The sequence below is a fragment of the Prionailurus viverrinus genome, chromosome F2 (genome assembly GCF_022837055.1).
Source record: "Prionailurus viverrinus isolate Anna chromosome F2, UM_Priviv_1.0, whole genome shotgun sequence".
In the NCBI taxonomy this organism is placed as follows: Eukaryota; Metazoa; Chordata; class Mammalia; order Carnivora; family Felidae; genus Prionailurus; species Prionailurus viverrinus.
In genome coordinates this window covers 45,637,541-45,658,443 of record NC_062578.1, presented here as the reverse complement: position 1 = coordinate 45,658,443, position 20,903 = coordinate 45,637,541, and the positions used below count along the sequence as shown (strand labels likewise).

Genomic DNA, 20,903 nt, shown 5'->3' with positions numbered 1-20,903 from the left:
GGTGGTTCAGTCAGTTAAGTGTCCATCTCTTGATTTCTGCTCAGGTCATGATCTCACAGTCTGTGAGCTGGAGCCCCTTGTCAGGCTCTGCTCAGGATTCTCTCTCTCCCTGACTCTCTGCCCTGCCACTGTTTGTACTCTATGTCTCTCAAAATAAATAAGGAAACATTAAAAAAAAAAAATCTGAGTTGGCTTTGGATTTTAACCATGACAATTCTTTGTTCTTACATAAAAATGCATTCAAATATTTTAAGGAGGTAACTTTCAAGTAAATACTTAAATCAAAACTCACTGAAGGTTTGGTTTTGTACTATCCCAGAGAGTTGAGTAATGATAAAATTTCAACTATATTTAAAGAAAAAATATATTTTAATTATAAATAGAAAACAAATTATAGGAAAAATTAAGTGATTTTAAACATTTTAGTCACTAGACTAAAACTAAGAAGAAATGCAAATTATACTGTCTTGAAATCTGGTATTTTATTCAGATATACACTAAAACCCTCAAGGCCTTTTTTTTAATTTATTTATTTATGAGAGAGAGAGAGAGAGAGAGAGAGAGAGAGGCAGGGAGGGAGGGAGGGAGGGAGGGAGGGAGAGAGAGAGAGAGAAAATGAATGAGCGGGGGAAAGGGCAGAGAGAGAGAGGGAGACACAGAATTCAAAGCAGGCTCCAGGCTCTGAGCTGTCAGCACAGAGCCTGACATAGGACTCGAACTTACCAAGGGTGAGATCATGACCTGAGCTGAAGTCAGATGCTTAAGCGACTGAGCCACCCAGGAGCCCCCACAAAACCTAAAACTAAACCGTAGGGGCGCCTGGGTGGCTCAGCCAGTTGAGCGTCCAACTTCAACTCAGGTCATGATCTCGCAGTCCGTGAGTTCGAGCCCTGCGTTGGGCCCTGTGCTGACAGCTGGGAGCCTGGAGCCTGCTTCGGATTCTGTGTCTCCCTCTCTCTCTTCCCCTCCCCCGCTCATGTTCTGTCTCTCTCACTCTCAAAAATGGTTAAAAAAGAAAAAAAAATTAACTGTATATGCTGTGGATTTCAGGGCACATAGGTGCTTTCAAATTTAAACTTTATTTAAATATTAAAGTTTATATATAAAAATTAATGTGCAAGAATGCATACTTTAAGCAAAACAATAATAATGAACAACTCAGTTGTAAATAAGTGCTTTGGAAAATAAGTATTTTAAAATATTTATGTTTGCAAAAATACATCAACTATCATAGAAGAATACAAATATGAATGAGAAAGGACTCAGAATCACATCAAGCAGCAAGCATTGACAGTCACAAAATTTAGCAATTTTTCTATGAACATAATACATGAGTGTGTGTGTATATATGTGTATCGGGGGGAATATTTAAAACTAAATTTATCATATGTAGGTTTATATTTCTATAAGCTTTTAATTGTGAATACTTTCTGATATATGTATTTTCTATTGGCTGATTTAAAAAATGTTCTATGGATATACTCTATTTTATAATTTGCCTACTACTGGACCACAAAGATGACCTATGATTATTATAAATAAGCTGACATGAATACCCTTAAGTTTTAAATACAATTCTTTAAATGGATTTTGGATTAGTCCCTTATAGTCTGGAAATGGATTATGAGAAATGACCACTGTTAAGTTCCTTAATAAATTTTTTTAAATTGATTTCCAGAGAATCTGTACCAATTCACAGTCCTTCCAGACCTTTATGAAAGTATTCATCTCATCAATTATTCAGTTTTCAGTTTTACAATTTATCAAATACCAATTTCACAGGTTAAATAGTGTTCCTTTTTAAATATCTATTTCTTTAGTTATTAGTTTCAAGGTTTTCATGTGTTTATCATTTGTGTCTTACTCTTGTCTCCTTTGGACATTTTGCTGTGGTGAATTTCTATTTTTGTTTTTGTTATTTATCTGTAATTGAGCTCTGCACAACTTTGTGTAGTATACGCTTACAAATACTTTCACGTTATTTCAGAATTCTATTTGGTCAGTGGAAAAAAATCACAAAAGACATAATTTTTACATTTGAAGAGGCCCCTTCTAGCTTCGATAACACTACATAGAACACTTAATTCTCATAAGCAAAATGCAATATAACAAATTAGCAAATAAAATTTAAATGTTATAATCGAGAATGTTACCTCTGTGAAGTTAGGGAACTCCTCCTTCTTATACACACATACACACACACACACACACACACACACACACACACCCCTATACCTAAAGCAGTACCTGACACAGAGTACATATTCAAATATTTTCTGTATGAATACTTTCCACAGAGAAGCTTTTTAATAAATTAGAACACATTATTTACTTAAAAATCAGTTTAGAACATTTTATTTACTTAAAAACGAAACGCCTTTTTTTCTAGAAAGTTGTAGGTATTGACAAAGCACCTGGCTGAAGAGACCTTTATACGACAAGATTTCAAAAGTTAACTCAAGTATAGTCTACAGAATTAGCCCACAATTATTCAACTATCACTACTTTTGAACATGAGGAAACTGTTACTTCATCACTGCCCTCTGCCGGTGGCATTATTTCCCTTTAATTTTCCCTCCATGTATTGAATCTCTGCCTCACAAAATTACTTTTGACCTGCCTCTATATTTAAACCACCCACAGCTAAAAATAGCCTAGCCATCTGGAATTTAGTAAGGCTTGTAGGAAAAAACTTGTGCTTCAATGAAAAGCTTTGCATTGTTTTGAGTACACTCCTCCAGGTTATCTGAGTCTGATTCTATGGAGACTCTGCACATTTCAGTGCCTTTGAGCTTTCTTACAAATCTGTACCTTGTACATAACTGGTAACAACGCAAAATAATTATTGACTATAGATGTAAATAAATTCTGTCAGGTAGAAGTTCAATAGACCGCCCTTCCCCACTATGGAAGAAGCTGGTTTTGTGTCCATTTCCAAATTTATTGCAGCATTACTGATCTATAAATGTCTGGGGGTTTTTTTAATTCTCCTTGATCTGGTTGTAACATGTACCTGGTTCTTTCATTGATAATGATGCTAGTAATCTTTAACATTTGTCTATTTCGTATCTATACAAGGGTCATGACTGTACTTTCTTTTCCCCATTATTCTTTAACAGGCTGAAGCTAGACTATATCCACCCCAACCCCCGCCACCACCATCCAAGACCAATTTAGCAATAAAATGATGTGGGCCTGTAGATAATAAGGCTATCCCCAAATGGCAAAAAATCATTGCCTTTGAACCATCCTGTATGTACCAAATACGTATCATGTACTTGTCATGATCACTGCCCTTAGGAATGCCAAGTTTCTCATGAGGAAGGAATCCTATAAATAGTTAGGACTGTTTGTCATGTGATATGTATGCTCCAAGTGCTACTTAGAAGGGAGTTCTTGATTGGGAAGAGAGAAAGTAAAGGAGAAGAATAAAGGCTAATGTCAGAGGAAGGTGAAAAAAAAAAGACTCCCCAAAAAGTGCTTAAACTCTCATACATTAATGGATAGCTGACTTTCATCATTTATTCACAAAACAAAGCAATGGCATAAGGATGATTCCTGTGTATACTGTATTGACTAGAGGAAATGCAAAAGCTATCTGTAGAATCAATCTTGTTCTAGAAGGGGTGAGACAAACAGGGAAGAGTCAGGTAGTAAACACTGGTGTGAATTTCACTTGTAAGTGTTTCATAAGTCAATTCCTACTGATTTACTAAGGCTTCTATTCTTTTTTGGCCAACATGGCAGCTACCATACAGCCAACTTTAAATCTGGATAGGAAATGCAAAAACAAAAATTCACTTTGAAAACATATCATATTCTAAAATATAAACTAAAATGATAATGTTATCTTTTTGATTCATATAAAAATATACAAAACAGGGGCGGTGCCTGGGTGGCTCAGTAGGCTGAGCATCTGACTCTTGATTTCAGCTCAGGTCATGATCTCATAGTTTGTGGGACTGAGTGCAGGCTCAGGGCTGAACTGGAAGCCTACTTGGGATTCTCTCCCTCTCTCTCTCTGCCCTTCCCCTGCTCGCACTTTTTCACTCTCTCAAAATAAATGAACTTTAAAATATATATATAAACAAAACGTTACACATTTAAACTTTTTTAATGTTTATTTAATTTTGAGAAAGAGAGAGAGAGTGCGCACACAGAGCAGGGGCAGAGAGAGAGGGAGACACAGAATCTGAAGCAGGCTCCAGGATCTGAGCTGTCAGCACAGAGCATGACGCGAGGCTCGAACTCACAAGCTGCGAGTCATGACCTGAGCTAAGTCAGATGCTTAACGAACTGAACCACCCAGGCACCCCCCAAAACATTACACATTTAATGGTGATATTTGCTTGAAGTCCATTCAATCTGAAACACCTCTTGTACAGCAATTTACTATGAAGCTACTACTTCTTTACTTTGCCACTTTTTTTTACTATAGAGGCAGTAAAAAATGCAAAATTTTGACCTTGTGCTGTAAATGAAGGAAACAACTGGTCACTAACAGTCTTAAGAGGTATCTCCCATTGGCTTGCCTCCAGAATCTGGGACCTTTCAAAGAAACAAAGTAATTTCCTGCTGCTATTGAGCATGTTCCTGTCTCCTAGCATCATGGCATCCAGGAAATATTTCAATCAGGGAGAAGGTTAGATTCTGAGGCACAATAAAGGATTCACTCCCAGCTTCAGAATTGCACACACACAGGTTTACAGCAAAGAAAATTTTTAAATGAATAGTCATCAGTTGGATGTAGACAACAAGGTGGGAAAGAAGACCCAAGAGAAAAAAACCTTAAGTTTTGAAGGAAAACATGATTAAAACAGGGTACTTTCTAGACACAGTAATACTATGAAATATGTATCAGCTCTAATATATATATGTTTTAAATATATTTGGAAATTCCCTTGATTACTATCGGAGACAGAAATTTACATTTCTTCTACCTGAAAACATTGTGTTGTGCTATTACAAGATATCACTTAAACTTTTCGAAAAATACTTATGGTCAAAACGCATTTGGCAAATACTTTACCAAATCTTTCATTGTGTGTGTGTACATGTATGTCTACATGGAAAAAAAAAACCTCAGTAATTAGTAGGATAAAAAAATTCTCTACGACACAAATGCAACATTCTCAAAAGGCTGTGTCCTGGTAACTATCATAATCCTTTACAAATTGTTTATATTACGATTAAAAATCACTTTGCTCCTATATTCCCACAACTAGTTCGTATGGTAAAGAGATCAGTAAACTTACTTTTATGCGTAACATCTTTAACATTTGCTCCCCTTTCTGTGCTTGTGATTAAATGTAACATTTTGAAATCCCAAAGTTCTGAGAAAAACATAAATCCTTGTCTCACAGCTGCTGTTTGACTCTGGAAACACATGCATTTTCTTTTCAAGCATCTACCATCAAAACTCCCAAAGGGCTTGGACTGGAGAACACCTGCATCTCTTCATTTAGTTCCAATAACAGGGCCTAAACTCCAAAATTACAAAAATAGACGTTCTGTTCAGCTGTAGTTACATTTTGCCCCTAATTCCCGTGAACAAAAATGCTAGGAGCATGAAATCATTCAGGCAAGCTCTGTCATCAAGAGGATAAGATTTTTTGCACCAGAAGCCCAGTGGGAACATGATAGAAAACTGGCAACAATTACAGATAAAGTACATAGTAAAGTCCTTGGGGAGGAGAGAGGAAATGTAATAAGATAGATGGGTATAATTTTTACACATTTATGCCCAAACCACAAATGTGAATTGTCTTTAATTGCTACAATATATAAGCATTCTTACTCATGTGTCCTGTCAAAAATACTAAAAACATAACTTCAAGGCAATTCACTTAATTCTATATTATAAGGAGAATTTTTTGGAACAAAAAAACATTCCCCATAAATTAAATTTTACAATCTAAAGTACTGCCTCCATTTTAGAAACTCCTTAGCAATTCACATTCTAACCAACTAACTTGAATGGTGAAATAAGATTGTGTGTGTTTGCTGGTATGTTTTAATCAAGAAAGGAAACGACCCACCAATTTAACTCAATTTCCAGAGACAATAATTGTAATTGTGACTTTCTTTTCCAATAACAGTGATCAAAAGTTGCTTACATTTGATGGGTAAAATACAACTTTTAATACAGGACAACCTAGCAAAGTTGAAAACTTTGTGTTTATTTCTCAAACTGATTACACTGGGGAATAGGAACATTGGCTTAAACTATTATATTTAAATGACATTTTAGGACAAACACTTGTTTTTCATTATTTTAAAATAACATCATAATCACGTAATTCTAGTTTTCTAATCTTAGGAAGAAACGGTTTTTGGTTTTTTTTTGCATTTTATATATAAAAGCAAAAACAGCATGTTCATCCTACTTGTACAAATAACTACAGTCAACCAGATACTGTCAAAGGTATCTTCTTTACTAACGGTGGGGCAAAATCAATTATATGAAATTTCACAGAAAAAAAGTGTGAAGTTCTTCATGTAAATTCATAAACTAATATAGATACATGAAATATGAAAAACTGTCTTAAAAGTAGTTTGTGTGAAGAATAATTCTTGTTTCCAGTGGCACATAAACTCAAAACAAATAGTAACTAAACAGAAGTTCACTACACCAATCTGGGAATATACTCTTCACTTTGTGCTATGTAGAGGATTGTGTTAAATTTTAAGAGAGACATTTTCAAACAAGTAGTGGAAGTAATCAGTGTGGCAATGAATCTCAACACAAATCATATGGGAAATGACTAAAATAAATTTATTATGTTTAGCCTGGACTATTAAGTTTGAAAAAAAAAGCTTTTATGGAACATCTACCATATGCAGGAGGAAAAAGAAGGAACAACTGAACTAGTGCTGAAATTTACAGCATTAAGAGGGAAAATAGTACCATTAATTGAAATAGTGAATAATGGAGTATGAAATGGGGTGGAGGGATTACATTGAGTTTAGTTTTAAATGTGTTAGGCACCATTAAAATATCCACAGGGAAATGGTCAAGAAATTGTTGAAATTTGGAGTCTGGATCTCAAAAGAAAAGATATAACATATGGTTGGTTGCTAAAAACAATAGTGTTGATTACAACATACAAGTTTAAAGGAGAGGACCAGTAACAAAATCTCAGGAATGACTAAGGTATTAAGGAAAGAAACATACAGTAGTCCTCCCTTATCCATAGGTTCACTTTCCATAGTTTCAGTCACCCACGATCAACCACAGTCCAGAAGTAGATGATGCTCCTTCTGATATCCTCACAATGTCAACAGTAGCCTGATATCACAATGCCTGTATCATTCACCTCACTTTGTTTCATCCCATAGGCATTTTATCATCTTATATCGTAAGGATGAGTACAGTACAATAAGATTTTCTGAGAATGAGACCATGTTCGTAAAATTTGTATTACAGTATATTGCATAATTGCTCTATTTTATTATTACTGTTGTTAATCTATTATGCCTAATTCATGACTTAAACTTTATCATATACCTATGTATAGGTAAACACATAGTATATATAGGATTCAGTATTATCTGCAGTTTCAGGCATCCACGGACGGTCTTGGAACATATCCTCAGCAGATGAGGAGGGCTACCATATTTGAAGAGAGACACGAAGATGGTTCAACAAGGAGAAACAAGAAACCACACTGCTCTGGTGTCAAGAATTGTGAGCCTAAGATTTTACCCTACCACAGTTATGAATGATGCAGAAGACAAGAGACTCCTGCGTCAAGATAAAGGATTTTATTATTCATGGCACAGCAAGCAGCACAACTTTCAACACATTTGCATCAGTTCCCTCTGCCAAGATTCACAGAGATGACACCAAAGATGTATCCAGACTGAAGTCTGCACATGCAGAGCGATGCAGGATAAGAGATGAACCGTGAGTTGAAGAACCAAATCTTTTATAACGCACAGTTAACATACCCTCCCCACTGGCTGCAGAGGGACACTAAATCTATCTTTCCAAGGCTGTTGACTACACAAACATCCTTGAATAGACAGTCCAGAACAAAGGGCAATCAGTGTCACCATTCACAAGATATGCAAAAATCCAAAAGACCTACAGAGACTCATCTCCTAACACCTGGAGGCCAAGAAAGACTAAGGTTTCAACAGAAACGGTAGGGTCATAGGGTTAGTTCCAACAACTAAAGAGGATGAATACTTAGAGTGAGACATAAAGTAAAGAAAAATAAGTTTTGTCAGGTATATTTAAGGCTGGTATATTATTTCATGTCATAACACTAAAACTAGACCAAGAAATAGAAGGTACAGTTCAACAGAGGATCTAATAATAATTAGAGCTGCCTAACAAAGAAAGATCTGGTAAATATTCTCTCCAGTGACAGATATGTACATAAGCAGAAGAAAAAGGAGGGAGAAACATAGGGAGAGAAAGAGGAAGGCTGTTAATATTTATTAACGGATTAACTACTTATCAAATACACTCATACACTTGACCATCTGTCATAAATGTTCATTTCTTCATTCATTCACCAAATGACTTCTCAAAGCATTCCCTATGTCAGGCAATGTTAACTCCTAGAGACAAAATGATAAGCAACTAGTAACTAACTCTGTCCTCATGTAACTCACTGTCAAGTGGTGAAGAAAGATAGCATTCAAACCACCCAACTATGTAAATATATACTGTCATTAAGTGTTATGAAAGAGAAGTACAGTGGACTATAAAAATGAATGTAAGAGAGCTACTTAATTGAATTGGGTGGTGGGGAATGGGGAAAAGGAGTATCAGGGGAGACTTCTTGCAGAAGTAGTAGTTGAGCTATGATCTTAAGACTGAGCTAGAATTAAACAGGTATAAGGTTAAAAGGGTAAGGGTAATTGTGAGGATCCCAAATAAGAAAGACAGCAATATCCAAAAGCACAGTCATTAGTGAAACACTCAAAGAAGGCCAAAAGACCTAGAGCACAGAGAGAGAGGGAACCACATACAAGTCCTAACATTGACTTAGAAATTGAAATGCAAGACCTCTAAGTTCCTTTGATTCTAAATTCATAGAGTACTTTGTAATCATTTTATGTTCTTAAATAGCAGACACCTCAAAACTTATTCTGACATTAATACCAAGATTAACAAGGACTCAAAACTTTTCAAGAAGCAGAACTGCAGGGCACCTGGGTGGCTCAGTCAGTTGGTTAAGCATCCAACTTAGGCTCAGGTCATGATCTCATGGTTCCTGAGTTCGAGCCCCACATGGGGCTCTGTGCTGACAGCTCAGAACCAGGAGCCTGCTTCAGATCCTGTGTCTCCCTCTCTCTCTGCCCCTCCCCTGCTCACGCTGACAGCTCAGAACCTGGAGCCTGCTTCAGATCCTGTGTCTCCCTCTCTCTCTGCCCCTCCCCTGCTCACCCTCTCTCTCCCTCTCTCAAAAATAAACATTAAAAAATTAAAAAAAAAAAACAGAACCTGCTATAAACCACAGGCAAAATACAGCATATGAAGAAGAGCCAGTCTATATTTAAAAGACAGGGGGAAAATGTTTAGAACCCATCTTCTTAAGATATTTTACATACATCAATATGGTCACCAAGTGTTTCTACCTCTGAAGGAGCCACAGAGCATCTTATTCCTCTACTTGATTCCTAGTATCTATACAAATATAAGAAAATGGAGTGTCATTAACAAGTTCCTGTGAATACTGACAATACAGAATGTGGGCTGACACAATGGACTCCCTCAAAAGCCTTCACTTACTTCACTGCAATCAGTCAGTCAAGTAGAGACAGCAATGGGGGTGAGGGGGTATATGCAAAGGGAGTTGCTGAGGCTTCAAAGACAAAGAAATGCTGTGGCATCATTAAAGTATGCCTCTTTTGACAGCATTTACTTAGTATGAAATACGGAAGGAGCTCCTCAAAGTGAAGGACTTTTAAGGGCTAAGGTCTGCAGTGTTTAGTAATTTGGACCCTAAGGTTAAAAGACAAAATGATAAACAGCTTAGGACGGCGGGAAATGTTAAGTAGTTAGAAGCCCCAGATAAAGTTCACAGTCTGACCTGTTAAGCACTTGGACAACTTCTAGGTCTCTACATGCTTAAGAAACAAATAACATTTGCTTTGCTGAAAACAAACCTGTTTTATAAACAAATAAAAAAATATATATGAAAGTTATTTTTAAATTGTAAAGTAACTATTTTTATAATGAGTTTTACTAATACCATTAGATTTCTTTCAGTCATATTAATACCTAATTCCCATTTCTAAAAAGCTGTCCATTCCCTCAGATTCTGAAATCTAAGTCAAAACACTCTCTCTCTCTAGGTGCCTGGCTGGCTCAGTCAGAAAAGCAATAGTGTTGATCTTGGGGTTGTAGGTCTGAGCCCCACATTGGGTGTAGACATCACTAAAAAGAATTCTGCCTCTTTATCCTAACCAACCTTCTCTCAAAACTTACTTTCTAAATTTTTTTAGCGTTTTTTAAAATGTTTATTTGAGACAGAGAGAGAGAGAGAGAGAGAGAGAGAGAGAACGCGCGCATGGGTGGGGGAGAGAGAGGGGGGACAGAGGATCTGAAGTGCGAAGAGGGCTCTGCTGACAGCTGAGGGCCCAATGTGGGGCTCGAACTCATGAACTGTGAGATCATGACCTGAGCCGAAGTTGGAAGCTCAACATACTGACTTTTATAATATATCCCAAACATTTGCTGGCCCCTAGTTTTAATCCCCACCTTCAATTCGGGAGCATATGCTAAGGGCAGTTGTCTTCCACACATGATGTTCAAAAGCCACTTAGAATGATCACCAGATACCACCAGAATACACATTTTGTCTCCCATCACCTGGCTGATACTTATGACTCCATTTTCAAATATTTTTCACTCAAATTCTATAAACCTATGGGAAACGTTCATTAACAACCTCACCTGGAAATCTGTGAAACAGCAAGGATTACTGTGCTTCCCTCTAATTATTCAACTAGAAGTATTTAACTACCCAGAATCTTTTTTTAACTACCTAGAATCTTTTTTTAAGAAACACTTTAAGAAACACTGTTTTTTTAAGAAACTTTTATAATGAGTTTTACTAACACCATAAGATTTCTTTCAGTCCTTTTTTACCTAATTATGGTATTAATTAATATTAATACCTAATTCTGACTCTGTGTCATTCCCCTTAGGTGCTCCGACCTCAAAAACTAAAAGGTAAATGTAATCATCACTTACTTGTTCATTCATTCATTCATTCATTAAATATCTGTTGACAGCCAACTATATGCAACATATTGTTCTAGCCACTAGGAATACAATAGTAATCAAAACAGAAAAAAGCTCATACCTAAATAAAGCATAAATTCTAAGAGCAGGAAAAAAATCAACAAGAAAAATCAGCAACATATATATTATGGTAAACTATGAAAAGTACTAAGAAAAAGTGAAGAGTAGAAAAATAAGATGTGTGTGTGCCAGTGTGTACCTGCACCTGTGTTTTTAAGAGAGACAAAATTTGCATACAAGGGCCATGAAAGTACTTGCTAAAAGGGTGATACTTAAGTAAATAAATTTTAAATGAAGAAATAATTTATTAACAATCCTTCAAGACTTTACTGAAGATTTGTCTACTCCTGAGTTATACATACACAGACACATCTCCATCTCCAATTTAAATCTTGTTACAGGAACAAAAGATTAATCAATACTATTTTAAAACTAGCTTTAAAAAATAAGTCTTCTCATTACCATATCATAAATACCATTAATGTAGGTGGCAGTTCCAAGATGGATGACAAATTTAAATTTAAAAATACCCTAATTTAACTATGTAAATAGTTTAAGTAAAAACACATTACACTTTAGGATTAAAGCATACCCAAAAAAGTAATTTCAAAGCATCAAATACATAACCACATTAAAATTTTACACACAAAGCCAAAACATATCACTAAACATAATACTAATGTCGAAGATTAGGCAAAACTTCTTACAGCAAGAAAAAACATAAAACTTTACCCTAAAATATCAGAGGTATAATTTTTTAAATCATAGTTTACTATTAGGTCTAAATAAAAGGTTAGAAATGCAAATACATTTTTGTGACCCTAGAAATGTGTTTAAATTACAAAAAAAAATAATATAAATATTGTCATGAGAAAGATCAGATTGTAAGCTTAACTGATCAATTCTGTGTATATGGCAAAACAAAAAACAAGAGGGTCCTCTCCAACTTAAGAATATGTGGTAGATTTAAATAAGCTTAGCCCCTTCTTAGACATCAAAATTCTAACTGAAAGGTCCAGTCATTTTAATAACATTTTAATAATGTAATGATTTGAGAACAAAATCTATCAAAAACTACTATATGGGTAATTATTCTAAAAAGTTCACCAAGCAGCATATTCAAGGAACATGATTAAATAGGCATTTTAAAAAGCATAATGTTTATTTAACCACCAATCCCTTTTCCCTAAAACAGAAGTAAATGACATAGGCTAAATTTGGCCCACCCCTTGTTTGTGTGAATAAAGTTTTATTGAAATACATTCCTATCCACTCATTTACATTTTGTGTACAGCTATTATTATGCTATAACAACAGAAGTCAATAGCCAAAACAGTGACAATATAGCCCACAAAGCCTAAAATATTATTTGGCTCTTTATTAAAATGTTTATCAGTCCCTGCCTTAAAAGATAGGTCAAATCTTTTATCCATATGCACAGTCTTAGTTGGGGTTGGGCCTCATCCTCACATTTTTCCTTTGGATTCCATACCAACTTTCACCAGGCTGAAACTTCTTTTTGAGGACTACTGTCTTCAGAAGTATGCGGACAGAGGATTCTCTGACTCACTGTTGAATACTAATTTGCAGTTTCTAATGTGCATGCCACTCAGCTGGAAATGCTACTGTAAATTCATCTTTCAAATATTTTTCATGTCCTTGTGCACTGCTTCTAATATTTGCCTCCATATACTCTATCTAGTTAGTTAATTACAAATCTTTTCATAGTTTCTCCTTTCAACTCAGGGCAGCAATGCTTAACATTTTCTGTAAGTTGTAATACTTGTTAAATATTAAGACAGTTCTACTCTTTGGCAGCTATTTGAAACCACTTCCTCACTAGCCATTTAATTTTTAATTGGCACCCCTTACCCTTTTTAAGAAATCTGTATATAGCAATTTTATTTCTAAACTTTTTGACCACTTTGGCTTTATTAACCACATACTGACTAACCGAATTCATGGCTAATAATGGCCTCTACTTATCTTTTTTTAATCCTAGTCTTCATTGATCCTTCTGGTATCTCCTCTCAATAGAAGAGGCTTTGCTATATTCTGGGGTTGAATAAAATAAAATCAATTCTAGGCAAAATGTTACAGGAAAAAAATATAACTCTAAGAAATAGTATATTGACCTCAGATTTTTTTTCTTTTTTTTTTTTTTTAATTTTTTTTTTCAACATTTTTTATTTATTTTTGGGACAGAGAGAGACAGAGCATGAACGGGGAGGGGCAGAGAGAGAGGGAGACACAGAATCGGAAACAGGCTCCAGGCTCTGAGCCATCAGCCCAGAGCCCGACGCGGGGCTTGAACTCACGGACCGCGAGATCGTGACCTGGCTGAAGTCGGACGCTTAACCGACTGTGCCACCCAGGCGCCCCCAGATTTTTTTTCTTGATTCCACTATCAACATCTCTTTCTTTCTGCAAAACTAGAGATAAGGCCCAAACCCCCAATTTTAATATGGCAAATGATGGGTCACAAAGTGATACTACCTCAAGGAAAAATATTTTCTTTCCAATGTTTTAAATTTTTTACTCTTTTCTACCTATTACATGATATGGTATGTTTTGAAACTCAGTTGGATTTAATAGATATGAATCCAAGATTGTTACAACCTACAAATGAAATTATTTCTCATATAAAATAAAATCATTATTGTTTACAAACACATCATTTATCAAAAATGATACAAAAACACTTAAGTTTCAAAGAGCACAACCGCAGAGAGTATCCCAATGAACACAAATTGGTTAAAAGAAAAGTCCTTTTTAAAAGCCTTACTGGAAAAGGAAATGCAAAATAAGTAAATAATGATAAATTTGTACTCACCAGAATTATGGCAGTAGTCCATATACTGTGGAACTTGGACTGTGAAGGCTATCAAATCTGGAGCTAAGAGAGATTCTGGCTTTCTACTCTCATTGAGCCATTTGCTACTATGAAGGTCTTTAGTGTCAGACGGACCCTGAAGCAATGGAATCAACTTCTCTTTTCCACTGTCACCTGAGTAGAAACATTAATGAAAAAATTCTTATATAAAAATATAGGAGTAGGGGTACCTGGGTGGCTCGGTCAATTAAGCATCCAACTCTTGATTTTGGCTCAGGTCATGATCTCAGGGTTCCTGAGTCCAAGCCCCACATCGGGCTCTGACAGCACAGAACCTGCTTGGGATTCTCTCCCGCTCCCTTTGCCCCTCTCACGCTCACGCGCACACTCTCATGTTCTCTCTCTCTCTCTCTCTCTCTCTCTCAAATAAACTTTAAAAAATATAAATAGGAGTAGCTTGAGGATGCTTGATCTTAAAATATACTATCATAATATAACATTTCAGTTATATTTGGTCATTTTATCTATACATTTATGTTCTAAAAAGTAGGACTAAAAGCACTTTTAATTCTACACCAAGAAAGTCTTAATATTTAGCTAATGAATGTAGAACATTTCGGATAAGACTATAGAAGGAAACAATTTGAACATACTGTATTCCAAATATCCAGCAAAATCTGTACCTCTTTTTAAACTTACCTAGAAATTTAGGTTGCACTAAAAAACTTAAATTACAAGTAGTTTATGGAAAATATGAAATAAAGTATTGGCAGGATGAAGAACATTACAACCTTAAACTGAAAAACAGTTGTGTTATCTGTTTATTATACTAACATTTTAATTTAATTTTAAGTGTCATATATATCTATACTTCCTATCCCCCGCCCCCCCCCCCCCGCAACAGTGTAAGAGTAAACTTAATTTTCTCCCTCCTAACCATTCTCCTAACTATGCAGGGGTTTTTTCCTTAAATAAAAATTAATTTATACAAATAAAAAAGTATCATCCTGGCACAATTAAAAAAAATTTAAGTAAAAATAAAAATTTAAAACCTCTGATTCATAGGAACAATGAGCAAATTCTTGTTTCAGTAACGCTCCTTGTAAAATGCAAGGCCAATTCTCCTATACAGGCAATAAAGTTTTACACGGTCCAGCTGCACATACCTGGGGCTTTGGCACAAATTTTTATTGATCCCATGGTCCCAGAGGCACATTTGACCAATGATGTGCTGCAGTACTTCAATTCAACATTCTGGATTGAGCCCTCAAGAGTTGGCAGGGGATTCTTAGATTTCACACCTAATAAAAGAAAACTGCAAATGTACTAGCCGATTGAATTTAAATAATTTTTATACTCCTTCACCAAGGCATTTAAACTTAATTATACTTTAATTATCTGCCTCAGATGTTCTTACAGTATTTGTGTTAGGTTTCATAGTTTAGCATTTAGGAGGTGAAAGGATGCAATTTTAAAATAAATAGTCTGAACTCTCGTAACTATACCTATGTAGGCAGCTTTTGATTAGTCAAGCTCAAGAAATACGAGTAAATATTTTAAACAAATATTTGCTTAAAAAACAGAAGAACTTTAAAATATCATATTTGGTTTTAAAATACAGAGTAAGAGACTTATTTGTGAAACAAATTTAACTTATAAATTGAATTTCATCTGGACAGAGACATTTAATTTAAACAGGAAACATTCAGAGTAAACAGGATCCTCAAACTATCTTGGTCAGGTAGAATAAGGAGAGACAAACAAGACAGCTGGAAATAGCTCCTGGGTTAAAATACAATAGCTTAAAAGCAAAACTGACATACCATGTGCATATAAGAAAAATCAAAGGTATTCTGTATCAATTAACAAAAAAGTAGATATTAACATCTCTACTATGTGCTACTTAACAAAGGATATTGAAGCACAGAAGAGAATAATTACCATGATATAAATGGTAGGGAAAACTTAATTCAAAAGGGAAACACTCATTTTGGCCTAACGTCTAGGTGACAATTAAAAAGGCAGAGGAACCTTAAGAACTGACAATATTGCAAATCACTAAAATGATAATAACAACAAATCCTAATCGACTAACATTTACTGAGGACTTACTTTGTGTCATGCATGTTATCCTATTTAATCCTCACAACAGGCCTATAATAAAAATGTTTATTAACCTCATTTTCAGATTAAGAGACATTGGACTGCAGGAGTTAAGTTTTGCTCAAAGTTCCCCACTAGTAAAAGAGCTAAGGTGTTTAATACGATTTGATCCCATCAGAGAAGACTTTACATTCATTTTGCCTATATTCATGAACATCTACCAACATAATTTCCCTTCTTTTCTACATTCCACATTTTGATCACTTATAAACTATCATTCATCTCTGAAACTCTTTTAAGCAGAACAATGTACGAACAATTAAGAATACCATAAATTTTCTGTGATAGATATGTTAAATATAATTCTGAAAAATTTTATCTCAACTTAAGTATGTTCAAGAAGCCCCATAATCTTCCAAGTGTCTTCCTGAGATTTAGCCCAAGAATCTGCAGTTTAACTAGCACACTACATGATTTGCAAATTACAAAACATCATCTTAAACACCTTCTTACATACGAACCCTCACTTCAGAAGGACCTATTAATTTACTAAGTTCTATGTGGTTGTTATATAAATGTGTATTGATTGGTTGCTATTTTCCAATATTCACCACCTCGGATGTTTCCATTTCAAGTGGTACCAATTAGCCCCAGAGCAGGACTCTAAAACGTTGTGTATTTATACAGTCTTCTATAATGTTATTACATTTTTATCAGATTCTCAAAATCTATGACTCTAAAAGCTAAGGAAGTATCTCAGAAAATTAAATGATGCCAAAGTATTTATATAAACATCGTCATAGTATTAACAATAGTAACAGTAGTACTAGTTATCAGAGCACCTAACATTCATGGAACACTTACTAAGTGTCAAACACTAAGTCTAGTTTATTATTTTATTTATCATCAAAACAAAACAAAACAAAATCCTGAGGTGACTATTACTCTTCCATTTTATCTATGGGAAAACCAAGACTCAGAGAAATAAGGGTTTTGCCAAGTTTCAAGTCAGAGAGTGACAAGGCCTAAATCACATTTCTCCTTGTAAGAAAGGAGGCTGAGCTACCCTACATATTTAACATCTATTGCAGTTGTGGGAAGTTATTAGTAGATAATTTACCCAGGTCTAATCATTACGGTAGATGAGAGGAATATAAAATGGAATGATATCCTCTTCTAGCCCTCAAGTGCCCACAGTGAGACTTTCATTCTATGCCAATTTTTCAAAACATATAAAGAACCTAGATAATGGTCAGCAGACAAGAGCTACTGAAAGATTCTCTCAAGGGCTGCTGATGGTGTTCAGAATGAAAAGAATTGAATTAGTTCCTGGTAGATATAAAAGCAAAAGAATATGAATATGCCAAAATGGCTTTGTTTTTAAATTATTTTATATCACTGTTTCTTGTACAGTTTACAACATTTAGGACTTATCTTAAATCACAAATGGTACAGAAACCCATGGGGGAGGGGAAGGAAAAAAATTAAAAAAAGAGGTTAGAGTGGGAGAGAGCCAAAGCATAAGAGACTCTTAACAACTGGGAACAAACTGAGGGTTGATGGGGGTGGGAGGGAGGGGAGGGTAGGTGATGGGCATTGAAGAGGGCATCTTTTGGGATGAGCACTGGGTGTTGTATGGAAACCAATTTGACAATAAATTTCATATATTAAAAAAAAATCACAAATGGTAGGTCTTTTGTTGTTGTTGTTGTTTTTAATGTTCATTAATTTATTTAAGGAATCTCTATTCCCAACATGGGGCTCAAACTCGCCACCATACATCAAGGGTCACACGCACTTCTAGCTGAGCCAGCCAGGTGTCCTGACAAATGGTAGGTCTCTGTTAATATCTAATGCATACTTATATAGTACTCTTATCGGAAGAAGTTGCCTGGAACCTCTTCCGGTAAGAATCTTATATATATATATATATATATATATATATATATATATATATATATATATATATAATCTTGTTTTAGACTATCACGAACTTAGTTTACATTTTTATGATTACATTTCTCAAATCTTTCAAAGCTTGTTTTAAAAACTACAACATTGGGGCGCCTGGGTGGCGCAGTCGGTTAAGCGTCCGACTTCAGCCAGGTCACGATCTCGCGGTCCGTGAGTTCGAGCCCCGCGTCAGGCTCTGGGCTGATGGCTCAGAGCCTGGAGCCTGTTTCCGATTCTGTGTCTCCCTCTCTCTCTGCCCCTCCCCCATTCATGCTCTGTCTCTCTCTGTCCCAAAAGTAAATAAAAACGTTGAAAAAAAAATAAAAAAAAAAAACTACAACATCATTATGCATAATTTCTCAAGAAAATCTTTTTTATGAAATAATTTGTTTTAAATGCCATAAGTTCAGATTTAAAATAATAAATTACAGTCATCTCTTGATGGGCTTCAACAATGAAGAAAAGCTACTAGAAAAAAATAATCTTGTTAATGAAAACCATGGACTTGGTGATTATGATATGCGAGTACATAGGTATATCCATTGTAACAAAAGTACCACTCTGGTGGGAGGTGCTGATATAGGGAGAGGCCGTTGTGCATGTGTGGGTCAGGACATACATGGGAACTAACTTCCCCTCACTTTTGCCATGAACCTGAAACTGCTCTTTTAAAAAAAAAAAAAAAGGTGTGGGTTTTTTTTTTTTTTAAGTTTATTTATTTAAGTAATCTCTACACCCAACATGGGGCTCGAACTTATGACCCTGATCAAGAGTCGTATGCTCAACTGACTGAGCCAGCCAGGCCCCCATCTAAAATAGAAGTCTTTTTTTTTTTTTTTTTTTTGAGTAGGCTCCTGCCCACAAGGAACCCAATGTGTGGCTTGAATTCACAGCCCTAAGATAAAGACCTGAGCTCAGAGCAAGAGTGCATACAATGGACTGAGCCATCTAGGTGCCCCAGAAAAGTCTTAAAAAATAACCTTGGTTTCTTTCCACTCTACCTTCAAAACCAAAATTTGTAAAATGCCCAAACGTAAGCACTAGGAAGGTGGAAAGGGACACAGAGCACATTCATTGTGTCCTACATGAATGATGCTTCCTGAAAGTGTAAAAAGGAATTCTCCCCATGGTGAAACTAAAAGAACAAAAGCTCTGAAACTAAAAAAGCATGGCTTTGGATAGAGGCAACATTAACTAAGTAGCAGAGTAATCACATAGCTAAAGGCGAGCCACTATTTACTATTGCTACATATGGAGGCCAAAGTTTTGTAGTTACTGTTCAAGGTATTTAAATCAGAAATTACCTGAACTTCACACAGAACTTAATTTAGAGAAGAGCTGACAGGAGTCAAGAGGACAATCACAAAGATAATGACAGTATCTAGCATTTGAAATATTCCCTTCACAGAGCACTCTCGCATTCATTTACTCAAATGCTACAGTCATAGTCCACTAGAGGATGAGGAGAGGGAATCCCTAAGACACAGCAAGTGAAATATAATTTTACACTGTATACACTATCAATGAAAGAATCTAAAAATAATACTGAATTTTTTATTAGAAGTTAATATAATATAATACACTGTTATTTCTTCTCCTTGTAGTACTTTTCTGGAAAATACCAACTTGTAACACATATTCTTAGTCCTGTGGTAGGTACACCATTAACACCAATTCTTTTTCCACCAACTTCTTGTCTGCCATAATTCTTCCATCCTCCCTGAGACCTTAACCCTCAGTGCCAACTCTCCAAAGTTCAGTAATCAGCTCATGATCACTCTTGTAACTATTAAAAGATAAACTAATGAAAATGACCCACATATCTGTGTGTATATCTAAGTAAAAGTTTAAGGAGTCAAACTCCACATAAGTTTAACTATATTGCCTCTATTAACCACCACTAAAAAACTGTTAAATTTTTTTAGAGCCTTAAACTCACAAATAAATAAAAATGAAAAAAACAGTAACTGAATAAGAGCTTATTCAAAGAGGCAAGAGCTATCATCAAAATTTTGAAAGATGAGTATTTGATGAACAAGTAGCAACAAGATGTGACTTTGTTCCATTACCCATGGCACTTTTTTCTATTCTACTAAGAAACAACTTCATCTGTAGTAACCTCTGAAAAATTAAAAATTAAAGAAACCAGGCAATTCAGAGGGCAGGAATGCAAATGAAGCTAAAAGATGAGCGGCTGAAAGTCCATCTAATAGCCACAGATCCTTTCCCCTAAACAATACAGTCATGCAACTACCCCACACTCATCCTGGCAAGACTAACAGTTCACTATGGAGAGGTTAAACCAAAAGGACTTTGGACTATGGAATATAACCAAAGAAAAGGGTGCATGTTAAAAAGAGGAAATTGTCTAAAAATCTATATATAGTATATATACTGGATGATGAGATCTTTTTTTTCTTTACTCTCTAAGAACTCTCAGTGACAGACTTATAACCTTCAGGAAGGAAATGGAAGCATTTCTCTCAGTGGAAACTGGCCAGTCCAAGAAAAAAGCAGATTATACTCTTAGCTGATTATTCCCCAACAAAAAATAAGTAGCATCCAATCCCCCTACAATGACACCAGCATCAACAAGCTCCAACCTCACACACAGATTTAGTAATTTATTCTAAATATAAAGGATTATCAGATATGTGGAAATCACTATAAGAGGTAGAGATTTTAAAAAACAAATAGAAAGCTGGGGTAAACCAACAAAGCCAAAAACAAAACTCTTATTAGTAATAATAA

General features: G+C 35.4%; 1 protein-coding gene across 12 annotated transcripts in view; it reads right to left on the bottom strand.

Moving 5' to 3' along the window:
• The window catches only part of VPS13B (vacuolar protein sorting 13 homolog B), an 843,987-nt gene that overhangs the window by 549,234 nt on the left and 273,850 nt on the right, over positions 1-20,903 (bottom strand). For all 12 annotated transcript variants that reach the window (XR_007148665.1, XM_047842688.1, XM_047842692.1 and 9 more), the window contains 2 exons: positions 15,263-15,397; positions 14,097-14,270 (listed from right to left, as the gene is read on the bottom strand). Coding sequence is in view for 11 of the 12 variants with exons in the window: in XM_047842688.1 (XP_047698644.1) it covers positions 14,097-14,270; positions 15,263-15,397 (309 nt within the window). In the remaining variant the exon portion in view is untranslated. The remainder of the gene's footprint in view (positions 1-14,096; positions 14,271-15,262; positions 15,398-20,903) is intronic.